General features: G+C 46.4%; 2 protein-coding genes across 5 annotated transcripts in view; one reads left to right on the forward strand and one right to left on the reverse strand.

Moving 5' to 3' along the window:
* Window positions 1–14,868, forward strand: part of EIF2AK1 (eukaryotic translation initiation factor 2 alpha kinase 1) — a 40,600-nt gene extending 25,732 nt beyond the window's left edge. For 2 of the 4 annotated variants that reach the window (XM_030932212.1, XM_030932213.1), the window contains exons 12-15: window positions 9,620–9,734; window positions 9,957–10,039; window positions 11,723–11,992; window positions 14,202–14,868. In XM_030932212.1, coding sequence (XP_030788072.1) covers window positions 9,620–9,734; window positions 9,957–10,039; window positions 11,723–11,992; window positions 14,202–14,333 — 600 coding nt within the window. In that variant the 3' untranslated portion in view covers window positions 14,334–14,868. The remainder of the gene's footprint in view (window positions 1–9,619; window positions 9,735–9,956; window positions 10,040–11,722; window positions 11,993–14,201) is intronic. The other 2 variants (XM_010367734.2, XM_010367735.2) reach the window with 2 other exon arrangements.
* ANKRD61 (ankyrin repeat domain 61) lies at window positions 1,201–6,929 on the reverse strand. Its single transcript, XM_010367733.2, has 3 exons — window positions 6,714–6,929; window positions 5,064–5,161; window positions 1,201–2,299 (listed from the first exon to the last, which is right to left on the reverse strand). The coding sequence occupies exons 1-3, from the start codon at window positions 6,927–6,929 to the stop codon at window positions 1,297–1,299; spliced, it is 1,317 nt and encodes a 438-aa protein (XP_010366035.2). The 3' UTR covers window positions 1,201–1,296.
* Window positions 14,869–15,444: the final 576 nt, after the last annotated feature.

The following is a 15,444-nucleotide window of genomic DNA, read 5'->3' on the forward strand; positions in this document are numbered from 1 at the left end:
AATCATTGAAAGCAGTGGTAGCTTTGTATCAGGGATGACTTGATGTTGGTTCATTGAATTAAATAAGATTACATGTCCTAGTTCATTTGTTTAGGAGGTTATAATTACTGTCAGACAAATCATTGTTCAATAGATCCAGAGTGAGAAAACATTAGGTTGAATTTTTTTTTTTTTTTTTTTTTTGAGACAGCATCTCTGTCACCCACGCTGGAACACAGTGGCACAATTACAGCTCACTGCAGCCTCCAATGCCTAGGCTCACGCAATCCTCCCACCTCAGCCTCCCTGGTAGCTGAGACTACAGGCATGTGCTACCTTGCCCAGCTAATTTTTAAAATTTTTTTTTTTTTTTTTTTTTTTTTTTTTTTTTTTTTTGAGACAGAGTCTTGCTCTGTTGCCCAGGCTGGAGTGCAGTGGCACAATTTCGGCTTACTGCAAGCTCCGCCTCCCGGGTTCACACCATTCTCCTGCCTCAGCCTCCCAAGTAGCTGGGACTACAGGCGCCCGCCACCACGCCCAGATAATTTTTTGTATTTTTAGTAGAGACGGGTTTTCACTGTGTTAGCCAGGATGGTCTTGATCTCCTGACCTCATGATTCGCCCGCCTTGGCCTCCCAAAGTGTTGGGATTACAGGCATCAGCCACCGTGCCTGGCCAATTTTTTTGTAGAGATGGAGTTTTGGTGTATTGCCCAGGTTGATCTTGAACTCCTGGGCTCAAGTGATCCTCCCATCTCGACCTCCCAAAGTGCTGGTATTACAGGTGTGAGCCACTGCACTTGGTTGTAAGTTGACTTTTTTAAAGTAGTAATTTTTGGGCATTTGAAAATCCTCTGTGGAGTATGAGTACTTTTTTTCAGGTAGTAAGTGTGCTCTGAGAACTGATAAAATCAGTGGTGCTAAATGTACTTAGTGCTGACAGAAATACTCATTTATTGTTGCAGACTTAGAGGTAAACTCTATAATTATTCATCTTAAAGTTTAACAAAATGGGAATTTTTTTTTTTTTTTTTTTTTTTGCTGTTTTAAAAAAGTCTGTAATGACTATTTGGTTTTTATCCACAAAAGACTATCAAGAAAGAGAGAAAATACATTTGTGTCTTTGGTTGAAGAGACTGACATTAATTTGCTTACTTTTCAGCCCGAAGTTAAATCATGGAAAGGGCACGAAAAAACAAACCTAGGAACAAAAATGTTAATAGGCACATCATTTTATTTTTTGGAAAGTGTTCAAGAACCAGTAGTTTGTACATTTGGGATGTCAAAGGTGATAAGTTAAGCATTTTCTGGGACATGTCTAGCCAGAAAATGCAGTTTGAGTGGCTGAAAGTCCCTGCTGCTGTGAAGCTGGGAGGTCTTGTTTCAGGAGGTTTGCCAGGTCGTAACAGCAGTAGACAGAATTCCATATCGCCACCGGGAGAAGTTGCTTCAAGTGCTGTTTGTATTTCTCCCCGTAAATATTCCTGATGTTTCTTTTGCAGATACCCTGTAGGGATAAAGGTTTTCGCGATTGCTTTATTAGGGTGTCCCTTAAGAGGCGGAATTCTGGTAGCATGATTCCTGCAGGGAGAATTCCTTGGTTATTGGTCATTCTCAGAGGATAAGTGTGATCAAGTAGCCTGGCCAGAAGTGCCGTATCTCTTACATTGAAACTGCGCTGAAGGTACATATAAATTGGAGATTCCCCGTTTCTTGTTAAAATGTTAACATTTGCTTCAAAGTCAAGCAGGAGATTGATGATTGCCTCTCTGCCTCCAAAGCATGCCTCGTGGATGGCTGTTTGGCCTTTGTAGTCCTGGGCGTTGACTTTGGCTCCGTGAGTGAGCAGCAGATGGATGCAGCTGACCCCCGCCCCAAGCAGTCGGCCTGCTTTGCTTGATGCGGTGCACACTGCAAGCTTCAGGGGCGTGTTTCCCGTGGAAGAGACAGCACAGTTGACGTTTGCTCCACAGGCAATGAGCGTTTCCATCATCTCCTTATTCAGCATGTTTGCGGCCATGTGAAGGGGCGTCATGCTGGCTTCATTAATAGCATTGACATCAGCACCATTTTGGGCCAAAATGGAGAGAACTGGATAGCAACCATATGCTATGGCCAGGTGGAGTGGTGAACGTTTGTTGCTTTCCCCTTGAGCGTTAACTTGAGCCCCGTGTGCACACAAGATGCGGAGACACGTGATGGCGTTATTCTGAATGTCTGTTAGGATCCTGTGCATTCTGTTGCCTGGTTTTGCCCACGTGGTGGAAGTGACTGGCCAGTGCAGTAGCATTAAGTTGAGTGTGGTGAGGCCTGTCGTGTCCCTAGAATGGGTATTGATTACACGTTACACTGAGTTCACAGTGGGAATGGCTCTACGTGAACAGTTAATGCTTAAGAAGCCAATATTTATTTGAAGTCAGACCCTTTAGTTACCTTAAGGATGTGTTTCGCAATCTGTATTGCTGGGTAGTTTCTCGCTATCCCAGGGTTTTTCGGGGGATGTGGTGGGACGCATCCCTACACGATGGGGCCTAGCTTCATTTTTTGTATATATAAATTTTTTTAGGCCGGGCGCGGTGGCTCAAGCCTGTAATCCCAGCACTTTGAGAGGCCGAGACGGGCGGATCACGAGGTCAGGAGATCGAGACCATCCTGGCTAACCCGGTGAAACCCTGTCTCTACTAAAAAATAAAAAAAAAAATTTAGCCGGGCGAGGTGGCGGGCGCCTGTAGTCCCAGCTGCTCGGGAGGCTGAGGCAGGAGAATGGCGTAAACGTGGGAGGCGGAGCTTGCAGTGAGCCGAGATCCGGCCACTGCACTCCAGCCTGGGTGACAGAGCGAGACTCCGTCTCAAAAAAAAATAAAAATAAAAAAATAAAAAATAAATTTTTTTTTTTTTTTTTTTTAATTCTTTTCACTTTTTTACAATGTCATGAAGGAGGCCCAGCTTCTTGGAGCAGCCTATTTTTACCCGTGCTGCCCCCACTAGGGCTGTGTCCCTTCAAGGCTGTGTCTTAGTGATTTCTGCAGCCTGGCACCTCACATAGTGCTGGGCTGGGTTACTGGCTTTCCGTGAAATTGTGTGGACTTGAGTGTGATCTGTTATCACCATAGAAGTGAGCCATGAAGGCCCGAACTCCCGTTGACTCCTTTCTTAGTGTCTCTGTCTCTGCTCTCCTACCTGACATTTTTACGCGTGAGTGTGTAGGGAGCAGAAGAAGTGACGGGTTGAATCTGAAGACCTGTGGTCATTCCGAAGTTCATTCCCTGCTCCAAGCCAGGTGGAATGAGCATTTTACAACTTGGCCCTCATCGCAGAAGCACTTCCAAAAATTCCTTTGTTTTGGCAGAGAAAAGGGAAGGTTTATTATGTAAATCTAACTGCTCTGCTGAAGTTAGAAAATGATTTTAGTTCACATATATTTGTTTAGCGTGAGGCCCTAGGCTATGGATATGGTGAAACAGCAGGTGGCCCCTACCTTTGTAGGGCTTACAGTCTAGCAGGGAAGATAGACGTGAAACAGTGAAACGCCTCAGTAAATATTGGAAGCCGGCAGAGTTCTAGAGGGGTGCAGAAGCCTCACATAGCGCATGCAGTATGCAGGGTAGGAAAGGGTCCCCTGAGGAGAACGGGGTGAGTCTGTGATGGTCAAGATGTGGAAGGGACTTCGAGAGGACTTGCAGAGCTGGGGTGGGGTGCTCAGGGAGAGTCTGAGAGCAAGACAGGTCGGGTGGGTTCTTCTGGAGCGTGGTAAGGATTTGGGGCAAGAAGTTCTATTATTATTATTATTATTGGGATGGAGTCTCGCTCTGTAGCCCAGGCTGGAGTGCGGTGGTGTGATTTCGGCTCACTGCTACTGCTGCCTCATGGGTTCAAGTGATTCTCTTGCCTTAGCCTCTCTAGTAGCTGGGATTACAGGTGCCTGCCACCACGCCTGGCTAATTTTTGTATTTTTAGTAGAGATGGGGTTTCACCATGTTGGTCAGGCTGGTCTCGAACTCCTGACCTCATGATCCACCCACCTCGGGGTCCCAAAGTGCTGGGATTACAGGCGTGAGTCACCGTCATCAATTACTACTTAATTCTTTTATTCACTCAGATAGTATTACTGGGCACTTGCTAAGTGTCAGGCATTGATTTGGTTGAGGTAGTGGAGATACAGTGGTGCACAAGGTGAACTTGTCTTTCATGCGACTTACCTTCTAGTGGAGAGTAATAAACAAGAAAATCCATTATCAGCCGGGCGCGGTGGCTCAGGCCTATAATCCCAGCACTTTGGGAGGCTGAGGCAGGAGAATGGCATGAACCCGGGAGGCGGAGCTTGCAGTGAGCCGAGATTGCACCACTGCACTCCAGCCCGGGCGACAGAGTGAGACTCCATCTCAAAAAACAAACAAAAAAGAAAATCTATTGTCTATCTATATTTTATTTTTCACACCTAACTTTGGTGGTTAAACTTATTGAGGGCCATGGCAAGGACTTTACTGCATTCCTTACAACACCACCATTGAGCACTTAATCCTCAGAATGTGCATTAATTTGGCAAAATGTTTGTGATGTTTGGATTTTTCTCAGTGTTTCAGATTATCTCATCTACTCAGTAAAGACATTGGTTCATTCATAACGTGATAATGTGTAGTCTATCACCTTGAAGAACAAGCAAGTCCAAACCTAAGTGGAAAAAAATGTATGAACTGAAAAAAATCTGTATCAGGTATATCCTCACTTAGAAATGATTGCCAGTGAGGCTGGGTGCTGTGACTGAAGGCTGTAATCCCAGCACTTTGGGAGGCCGAGGCAGGTGGATCACTTGAGGCCAGGAGTTCAAGACCAGTCTGGCCAACATGGTGAAACCCTGTCTCTACTAAAAATACAAAAGTTAGCTGTGCATGGTGGTGCACGCCTGTAGTCCCAGCTACTCGGGAGGCTGAGGTGGGAGAAGCTCTTGAACCCAGGAAGTAGAGGTTGCAGTGAGGCGAGATTGTGCCACTGCACTCCGGCCTGGGCGACAGAGCGAGACCCCTGCCTCAAAAAAAAAAAAAAACAGAAGAAAAAAAGATACGATTTTCGGTGGAGTTAACTTACCTGACTTCTGGATCAGCGCCATGCTGTAACAGGCAGAGCAGACTCTGGGCCTTGTGGTACTTGGCAGCCAGATGGATGGGGATGATGGACTCTGTCTGCTTTGGAGGGAAAACAAAACACATTACAAGTGACCCTGTGTAGTTAAAAATACTGTTTGTGTTAGCTTGCCATTTCAAAGGCAATACATTTATTTACTGTCTCATTGGCTCACTCTTTTTCTGGTATGTGCATTGAAAGTTTCCTTTTCTACTACCTGTTTTAAATGATCAAAACTCAGTGGATTCCCTACTATAAAATCTGTGTTTTACAGAAACGCACATTTACTGAGGCAACAGAAATAACACTCAAAAGCTTTGGAAAGTTTTGAAAGTTGATTTCTTCCGAAGAGCCCGTGGTGTGATATTAATGGTACTTGCTATGAAGTCACTTAGTCCTTAAATTAACCCACAGGGTGATGGACAAGTAGGTGCTGTGTCGTTGCCAAAGTTGTATTATCAGCAGTAAAACCTGAATCTTAAGGGTTTTCAAATATAACGCAGCATATGTTCTGTCTATGATTAGTAGAGCTGTTTGTGCCAACTTTTTTTTTTTTGAGACGGAGTCTCGCTCTGTTGCCCAGGCTGGAGTGCAGTGGCTGGATCTCAGTTCACTGCAAGCTCCGCCTCCCGGGTTTACGCCATTCTTCTGCCTCAGCCTCCTGAGTAGCTGGGACTACAGGCGCCCGCCACCTCGCCCGGCTCGTTTTTTGTATTTTTTTTAGTAGAGATGGGGTTTCACCGTGTTAGCCAGGGTGGTCTCGATCTCCTGAGCTCGTGATCCGCCCGTCTCGGCCTCCCAAAGTGCTGGGATTACAGGCTTGAGCCACCGTGCCCGGCCGCCAACTCTTAAAATACACACAGGTAAGTAGAGGTTTTACACCGTGGCTATAAGATAAGACAGTAGGGTACAAGAGAGGGTGACTTCCTTTTTGAAAAAAAAAATTTAATTGTAAAGGTAATAATCATTGTATAAACATTTAGAAACTGAAAATGTATATATTAAAAAGGGAAAAGCTATTTTTTGTTTGTTGTTTGAGATGGAGTCTCGTTCTGTCATACAGGCTAGAGAGTGCAGTGGTACGATCTCGGCCCACTGCAACCTCTGCCTCCTGAGTTCAAGCGGTTCTCCTGCCTCAGCCATCTGAGTAGCTGAGATTACAGGCTCCTGCCACCATGCCTGGCTAATTTTTGTATTTTTAGTAGAGACGGGGTTTTGCCATGCTGGCCAGGCTGGTCTCAAACTCCTGAGCTCAGGTGATCCACCCACCTCGGCCTTCCAAAGTGCTGGGATTACAGGCATGAGCCACCGCATCTGGCCAAAAAAGGGAAAAACTAATTTGACCACTCGGAGATTAGCACCATGGGTATGTTTGAGAGGTGACATGAATGGTCTTCCAGCCACACAGGATCTGGTGTTTTCTCATGTTGGTTTGTGTGTGACATGTGCAGGGGAGGCTTTGCGGGCTTGGGGGAGCACTGCAGTGTGTGTGGAGTGAGCTGGGGTTGTGCCTCGTAAGGGCTGTGAGCTCAGCAGGTTCACCAGCTTTAGATGATGCTCCTTTCTAAGCAGCCTGACTTTTTTCCAGAAGTGACTGAGCAGAAAAGAGGGTACCTGGCTCAGAAGTAATCTGCTGCTGGTGGAGTTGGGCAGAATGGTGATGGGCTGGTTGACAGGGTGATTTCTCAGGAGTACCTCGATTGTAGTGCAGTCTTCTCTCATGATGGCTTCATAGAGTTTCGAGTGAAGTGCTGCGGATGGGCCATCTTCCAGGGACATGGCACTGTCAACCACCAGGTCTCTGCTTCCTTTCCTGGGTATATTCCCCATGAGAAAAACGTTAAGACTTCAGGGGAAAATGTTGTTATGGAATTGGTCAGTTTCAGTCTCTTTATGATGATTTTTTCAGTTCAGTTCTAGAACTGTTCTAGAATTTGTCAAGAATTGTATCTGTGAAGGCAGTCCATCAAAGTTTGGAACCAAGCGTCTAGACTTTGTTCCTTGTCAAAGTCTTTGTTCCTAATGTCAAATGTCAGCAGTTTTTAGGGTTTTCTACTCTATCATAAAGACATATCCAAGCTATTATCTTACACCTTTATTTCTGATTTCTCTCCAGTTCAAGTGTAGCTGAAACAATGAACAAAGCTAAAAAAGAGGAATTTATACATTAAAATACAAAGTTAAAATTATTACTTTTAAAGTAAGAAAAGTTTTAACCCATTTTTTAGTTTTTATTATAATAGAATCTTCCCTCTCCCCATTACAGGTTCCATTTTTCTCTGGCATAGGAATAGTTTGAGAAATGTTTTGGGTCTGCACTCGTTGCTTAAATAAAGCCATTTAGTGTGATTTATTAGTTCCTAACCCTGGCTAATACATATGAGTTATCTGGGAGCTTTTAAGAAATATTCAAGTTGGCTGGGCGTGGTGGCTTACGCCTGTAATCGCAGCACTTTGGGAGGCCAGGGCAGGCAGAACACGATGTCAAGAGATTGAGACCATGCTGGCCAACATGGTGAAACCCCGTCTCTACTAAAAATACAAAAATTAGCTAGGTATGGTGGCGTGCACCTGTAGTCCCAGCTACCCGGGAGGTTGAGGCAGGAGAATTGCTTGAACCTGAGAGGCAGAGGTTACAGTGAGCCAAGATGACACCACTGCACTCCAGCCTGGCAATACAGTGAGACTCTGTCTTTAAAAAAGAAATCAAAGTTTTTTCATAGTGTAAGAAGCATGCTCACCCATCCAGACCCAAAGAATGAACTTGGAGGCACAAAGAACAGTGAAAGTCAGACTTTTAATAGCAGTCTTGTAAGGTCGTGTGTCTGGTAGGCAGGTACACCCAGGGCAGTTACAACAGGTAATTTATCTCCTAGCGTGCAAGTCCCTACCTCAGTTCCTCATTGGTCAAGGACTACAGGATTACGATCTTCCTGGAAGTCGCCTGAGTTGCATTATCCCCTTAGAAGGTTATACCCTGGTCCCTTCCCCACTTAAGTTTGGATTTCCCAATAATGAAACTGTCTTCCCTTTTATGGGCTGACTTCTCCTTTACATCCTGTTCGCTTATTGTGATCTTCTAGGTGGATGAGCCATGCGGTTTGTTACATTCGCAGGCTAGCTGCCAGTGCTTAGATTTATCATGCCTTGAAAAAGCCATTTAAAATGTTTTCTCACACATAGAAAATCACATCTCTGGATGCGACAAGACAGTTCTTTTCCTTTCCTTCCCTTTCCCTTACCTTTTTTTTTTTTCTGTCTTTGAGACAGAGTCTCACTCTGTCGCCCAGGCTGGAGTGCAGTGGTGTGATCTCGGCTTGCTGCAACCTCCGCCTCCTAGGTTCAAGCAATTCTGCCTCTGCCTCCTGAGTAGCTGGGATTACAGGCATGCACCACCACACCTGGCTAATTTTTGTATTTTTAGTAGAGACGGGGTTTCACCATGTTGGCCAGGCTGGTCTTGAACTCCTGACCTCAGGCGATTCACCCGCCTTGGCCTCCTGAGGTGCTGAGATTACAGGCGTGAGCCACCATGCCCGGCCGAGGACAGTCATTTCTAAGAGCTTCTTGGGTAATGATGTGCATTAAGGATTGGGAGGCATTTGTGTACAAAGCATGCTCTACATTAATATTCTCCAAATTTAGAATAGCCTTGGGACTTTTAGTAATACTGATGCTTGTGTCCACCCCCCAGGAGTTCTGATGCAGTTGGCCTGGGGAATGGGTTGAATGTTGTTTTTTGTTTTTTTTTTTTTTCTTGAGGCGGAGTCTTGCTCTGTTACCCAGGCTGGGGTGCAGTGGTGCATTCTTGGCTCACTGCAACCTCTGCCTCCTGGGTTCAAGTGATTCACCTCCCTCAGCCTCCTGAGTAGCTGGGACTACAGGCGAGCACCACCATGGCCAGCTAATTTTTGTATTTTTAGTAGAGATGGGGTTTCACCATATTAGCCAGGCTGGTTTTGAACTCTTGACCTCAGGTGATCTACCTGCCTCGGCCTCCCAAAGTGCTGGGTTTACAGGCATGAGCCACCGCGCCTGGCCGAGGTGTTTTTTTTGAGACGGGGTTTTGCTCTTGTCGCCCAGGCTGGAGTGCAATGGCACAACCTTGGCTCACTGCAGCCTCTGCCTCCCAGGTTCAAGCCATTCTTCTGCTTCAGCCTCCCCAGTAGCTGTGATTACAGGCACGTGCCACCACGCCTGACTAATTTTGTATGTTTTAGAGATGGTGTTTCACCATGTTGGCCATGCTTGCCTCGAACTCCTGACCTCAGGTGATCTGCCTGCCTCAGCCTCCCAAAGTGCTGGGATTACAGGCATGAGCCACTGCACCCGGCTGGATGTTGAGATTTTTTAAACTCCTGGATGATTCTGATGTGCAGGCAAATTTGGGAACTATTCCTCAAATATTTAACTTTTGAGGGGCTGCTTGCTCCTGAGTTCCAAACACTTAAAAACATTTACAAGTTTTTACTGTTTGTTTTAAGAAAGACAAGGAGTTGACTTGTTTTGTTTGTTGATAGCCAAGAAATATTTTTCTTCATGGCCCTGATCAGCAAGTAAAAATAGGAGACTTTGGTTTGGCCTGCACAGACATCCTACAGAAGAACACAGACTGGACCAATAGAAACGGGAAGAGTAAGTTTTTGGTTTTGTTTTGTTTTCTTTGCATAAGCAAAAGACATGGTTGCACAAGTTAGTATTTAAAGAGAATCATAAAGATTTAATAGCAAAGATGAGATAAAGATAAAAAGCAACCGTCGTTCCCTTAGGAGCTACACTGCTTGCTCATAGTAAATGTCATTTAATGTTGACAATGTTTAATATGCAGTGTTTAATATGTGACTTTTGAAATGATAGGAACACCAACACATACGTCCAGAGTGGGTACTTGTCTGTACGCTTCACCTGAACAGTTGGAAGGATCTGAGTATGATGCCAAGGTAGTATTTGTTGCTTTCTGTCCTCTCATTCAACTTATTTGGCAGTTGTAAATAACAAACAGTACAGGGCCGGGCGCAGTGGCTCACGCCTATAATCCCAGCACTTTGGGAGGCCGAGGTGGGTGGATCACCAGAGGTCAGGAGTTCAAGACCAGCCTGGTCAACATGGTGAAACCCCGTCTCTACTAAAAATACAAAAATTAGCTGGGTGCGATGGCAGATGCCTGTAGTCCTAGCTACTCTGGAAGCTGAGGCATGAGAATCGTTTGAATCCAGGAGGCAGAGGTTGCAGGGAGCCAAGATCGCACCATTGCACTCCAGCCCGGACGACAAGATCAAAACTCCGTCTCAAAAAAAGAAAAAAAAAATACAAACAGTACAATGAAATGCAGAAGCTCTGTCATAGAGATGTTTTTGGAGATAACCGAGTACTGTAGATTACTAACTGGCTCAAACTGCCCTAAGAAGAAGCCTCACTTTTCAGTAGAATCTGTGTTGCCTACTTTACCATTTCAAAATCCACAGGTGTCACACATTGTTTTTGTTGGTTCATTTGTTGTTTTTGAGACAGGGTCTTACTCTGTTGCCCAGGTTGGATTGCAGTGGTGTCATCATAGCTCATGGCAGCCCCCAACTCCCGGGCTCAAGTGATCCTCTCACCTCAGCCTCCTGTGTAGCTGTGACTTCAAGAGTTGTGCCACCACACCCAGCTAATTAAAAAAAATATATATATATATTTGTAGAGATGGGGTCTTGCTTTGTCCAGGTTGATCTCAAACTCCTGGCCTCCAATGATTCTCCTCCCTTGGCCTCCCAAGTGCTGGGATTACAGGCATGAACCACCGCGCCTGGCCTAAATCGATTTTGAAATGAGCTTTCCCTTTAAAACATCACGGTTCACCTCAGGACACTAGAATTCACGGAAGCCTGTGTTCAGCCTTTCTTCTGATTTTTTTTTTTTTCAGGCTTCGGTGAATAAACACCACGGGGAAGCCTGCCCCTTGACTACCCTTGAAATAGAATGAACATGCTGTAAAGTTTGAATCCCCATTGTTCCTTGAAGAAATGCTAAAATCCATTTTTCAAAACAACAGCCTAGTAAAATTTTCTTCCTTTTGATGGCTCCTTGAGCTTTTCAGTGATTGGGAAAGAGCTGTCAGAAAAAAATGATGGCTGCCCCTAAAATCTTGTCTAGTGAAGACCTTTCTAAAAAAATCTGTTTTTAGGAGTAGTATCACAGATTTTATGCAGTTTGTTAAATGTCACCAAGGACACTTGGTAAGTATGAGTGGAGGCAGAGGTGAGACCGGAGGAGAACCCGCGACCCACTGTGGCTTCCCCGCAGCTGACACTAGCAGGCGTGAGCTCACGTCCCTCTCCCTGGGTCAGGCCTGGATTGTTACGGGGTGCTGAAGACAGTTGTATGGTCGTGACTGCTGTGGGTGGGGATTATCCCTGCCCTCCACCTGACCATCCATTCTGCGTGCCCACGGATGCCCCTTTTTGGGGTCGTGAAAGTCCCTGTCTCTGATGAGCCATCCTGCTCTGTTCCCTTCCTTGTGGGTGACTGTATATCCTCATTCTTAGAAACCCTCTCCTGTTTGGAGGGTGGAACACGGAAATGGAAACGTTCTTCTCACTCTGTATTTCACTACTGAGTTCCCCCTTTTTTTCTTTTTCCAGTCAGATATGTACAGCTTGGGTGTGATCCTGCTAGAGCTCTTTCAGCCATTTGGAACAGAAATGGAGCGAGCAGAAGTTCTAACAGGTTTAAGAACTGGTCAGTTGCCGGAATCCCTCAGTAAAAGGTGTCCAGTGCAAGCCAAGTATATCCAGCACTTAACGAGAAGGAACTCATCGCAGAGACCATCTGCTATTCAGCTGCTGCAGAGCGAACTTTTCCAAACTTCTGGAAATGTATGTGCTTTTGTTTTTCTTGGTCCTGGAGTGAAGGTGATTTTTATTTCCTCTCTTGGGGAAGGAAGGGGTGGGTAGTGCCCCTGGAGGCTGGGGCTGGAAGAGCCAGACGATGGTTCTGGAGGCGGGTCCTATTTATTCTCATCCACTTCCTGCCACTCACCTGCAGGGCGTGCTGGCAGGACTCACTCCCCTTAGGGTAGCAGCTCTGGCCCCAGCAGGCACAGGAGGTATCTGCTGGTGTTCACAAAGAGGAGTGGAGGGCCGGGAGCCAACCCCACAGCTAAGGCCGGGTAGGAAAGCTTCCTGAGGCCTGGTGGATGTGACTCTTCCCCAGAAAGGCCAGAGGGGCCCATTGGGTTTGCCCCTTCTGATGGCTGGGCCTTAAAATGTCCATGTCAAAGTCTGACTCTTCACCACCTGCCTGCTGTTCTGGGCTGTCTGGGTGTCAGTCGGGGGCTCATCACTGGCAGGGCTGGTGAGCCCTGAAGTGGTGGGCGGGTCCCTCGAGGGTGTTTTGGTCACTGATGAGTTTAGCACTCTGTCGGAATTTCAGGTTGTAGATGCTGGCATCTCCCCGGGTCGTGCTGAAGAGTGTGCCCCAGGGGGCTGCTGCCGTCCCTGCGCAGTACACAGCCACTGCGGACCACCCAGGAGAGGCAGGGGTGGCCTGGTGTGGGGGTCTGGCTGCAGCTGCTGCCCTGGACATGGTCTCTGTACATGTTTTTTTTTTAATGCTGAGGAAAATATGAAGCTTAAAATAGAATTTGTTTAAATTGTGAATCCTGGCCGGGCGGGGTAGCTCATGCTGTAATCCCAGGCATGGGATTTTGGGAGGCCGAGGCGGGAAGATTGCCTGATGTCAGGAGTTCGAGACCAGCCTGGCCAACATGGTGAAAGCCCCTGTCTACTAAAAGTACAAAAATTAGCCAGCCATGGTGGTGCACACCTGTAATCCTACCTCCTCAGGAGGCTGAGGCAGGAGAATCACTTGAACCCAAGAGGTGAAGGTTGCAGTGAGCCGAGATCACACCACTGCACTCCAGCCTGGGCGACAGAGCGAGACTCTGTCTCAAAATAAATAGTGAATCCTGTTTCAGTGAGTAGTCGAGCTTAGACTCCTATTTGTGCAAACAAAATATTTAAACCCATTCTCAGAGTTCCCTGACTGTATCAAGCACTAGGTTGAATGCCAGTAGCACGCTTGTATTCACTGTCCACGTAAGCAGGTTGACTCCCTACCACCTGTCTACTCTAAGAGTTATAAGCACCAGGCGCGGTGGCTCACGCCTGTAATCCCATCACTTTGGGAGGCCGATGCGGGCGGATCATGAGGTCAGGAGTTCAAGACCAGCCTGACCAACATGGTGAAACCCCGTCTCTACTAAAAATACAAAAATTAGCCAGTTGTGAGCCACCACGCCCAGCCACAGATGTGGTTCTTAAAACCAAGTATAAACATTTATCTTCACACATGAAGGGGATTTTCTAATGCTCAGTTAAGACAGCTATTAGAGACCATAGTTATTTAGTATTTATGGTAAGGATTTCTACTATCTTGCAAAAGTTTTTTGTATAAAATGAAACCTTGGCTGGGTGTGGTGGCTTATGCCTGTAATCCCAGCACTTTGGAGGGTTGAGGCGGGTGGTGATTGAGGTAAGGAGTTCAAGACCAGTCTGGCCAACATGGCGAAACCCCATCTCTACTAAAAATACAAAAACTAGCTGGGCTTGTACGAGAGCGCCTGTAATCCCAGCTACTTGGGTGGCTGAGGCACGAGAATAGCTTGAACTGGGGAGGCACAGGTTGCAATGAGCCAAGATCATGCCACTGTACTCCGGCCTGGGCAACAGCAAGATTGTCTCAAAACAAACAAAAAACAGCTCCGGGGGGAAAAACAGTCCAGGCACGGTGGCTCATGCCTGTAATTCCAGCACTTTGGGAGGCTGAGGTGGGCAGATCACTAGGTCAGGAGATTGAGACCATCCTGGCTAACATAGTGAAACCTTGTCTCTACTAAAAATACAAAAAAATTAGCCAGGCGTGGTTGTGGGCGCCTGTAGTCCCAGCTTCTCTGGAGGCTGAGGCAGAAGTATGGCGTGAACCCGGGAGGTGGAGGTTGCAGTGAACTGAGATCGCGCCACTGCACCCCAGCCTGGGCGACAGAGTGAGACTCTGTCTCAAAAAAAAAAAAAAAAAGTAGTAAGTTATTTTAATAGAGTTTAAAATATTTTCTCCTTACAGGTTAACCTCACTCTACAGATGAAGATAATAGAGCAAGAAAAAGAAATTGCAGAACTAAAGAAGCAGCTAAACCTCCTTTCTCAAGACAAAGGGGTGAGGGATGACGGAAAGGATGGGGGCCTATCTGTCTAACCTTCCTCAGGCTGTATCTGTAGGATGAAAGTGGACTTAACTTTTAAGGTAGTTAACTGGAATGTAAATTTTTAATCTTCATTAGGGTATAGTTGGTATAATTCTTAGTTGTATTTAGTAAGCCTTTACAAGACTTATTAAAGATGTCAGAGTGCCCCAAGCTGGTGCTCCTTCCTTTCCTGCCTCACAAGCTCCTTTTCCTGAATTTCCTACCTAAATATTACCATATGCCCAGTCTCTGAAACAAAAAACTTGGGACCTCATCCTCAATTATTTTTTCCTTTCAACTCTGTTGACCCTTTGTCTGGTCTTTCTCTAGAAGGTTCTACCACAGAAATTGACGTGTGCCCCTGTCACTGCCCAAGCCCAGGCCTGCACATACTCACTGGACTGTTCCAGTTTTGACAGCTGCCAGTCTTCCTACCCTTTTCACACTGCAGCCAAAGTTCATTACCTGAAGGACGCCTGATCATTTCATTCCTTGGCTCCAAACCTGCTGCTGCCTCTAAGATAAAAGCTCAACTTCTTAACAGTGTATAGTGTGCAACTTCCAATTTTTTTTTTTTTTTTTGGGATGGAGTCTCTGTTGCCCAGGCTGGAGTGCAGTGGCGCCATCTCGGCTCACTGCAAGCTCCGCCTCCTGGGTTCACGCCATTCTCCTGCCTCAGCCTCCCGAGTAGGGGACTACAGGCGCCCGCCACCACACCCGGCTAATTTTTTTGTATTTTTAGTAGAGACGAGGTTTCACTGCGTTAGCCAGGATGGTCTGGATCTCCTGACCTCGTGATCTGCCTGCTTCGGCCTCCCAAAGTGCTGGGATTACAGGCGTGAGCCACCGCGTCCGGCCGCAACTTCCAATCTTTTTATCTGTTTTCTCCACCTTCAGTTTAGCGGCATTCCAAAACCACACCCTTGCAAAGCTTTGTACTCCTCACCCCAGGTGATCTCCAGGCAGCTCAGATCTCTTTCCCGTGTTTGCCCTGCACTGTTCCCGTTCCCTGGTACTTCCTCCTTTATTGTAGCACTCAACTCCCCAGCCAATCTGTACATCCCTCAGAGGCAGCGATCTGAAGAAGTGATTTTTGAATCCCAGAAAGGGTCTGCCATGGAG

The sequence above is a fragment of the Rhinopithecus roxellana genome, chromosome 6 (assembly GCF_007565055.1).
Source record: "Rhinopithecus roxellana isolate Shanxi Qingling chromosome 6, ASM756505v1, whole genome shotgun sequence".
Classification (NCBI taxonomy): domain Eukaryota; kingdom Metazoa; phylum Chordata; class Mammalia; order Primates; family Cercopithecidae; genus Rhinopithecus; species Rhinopithecus roxellana.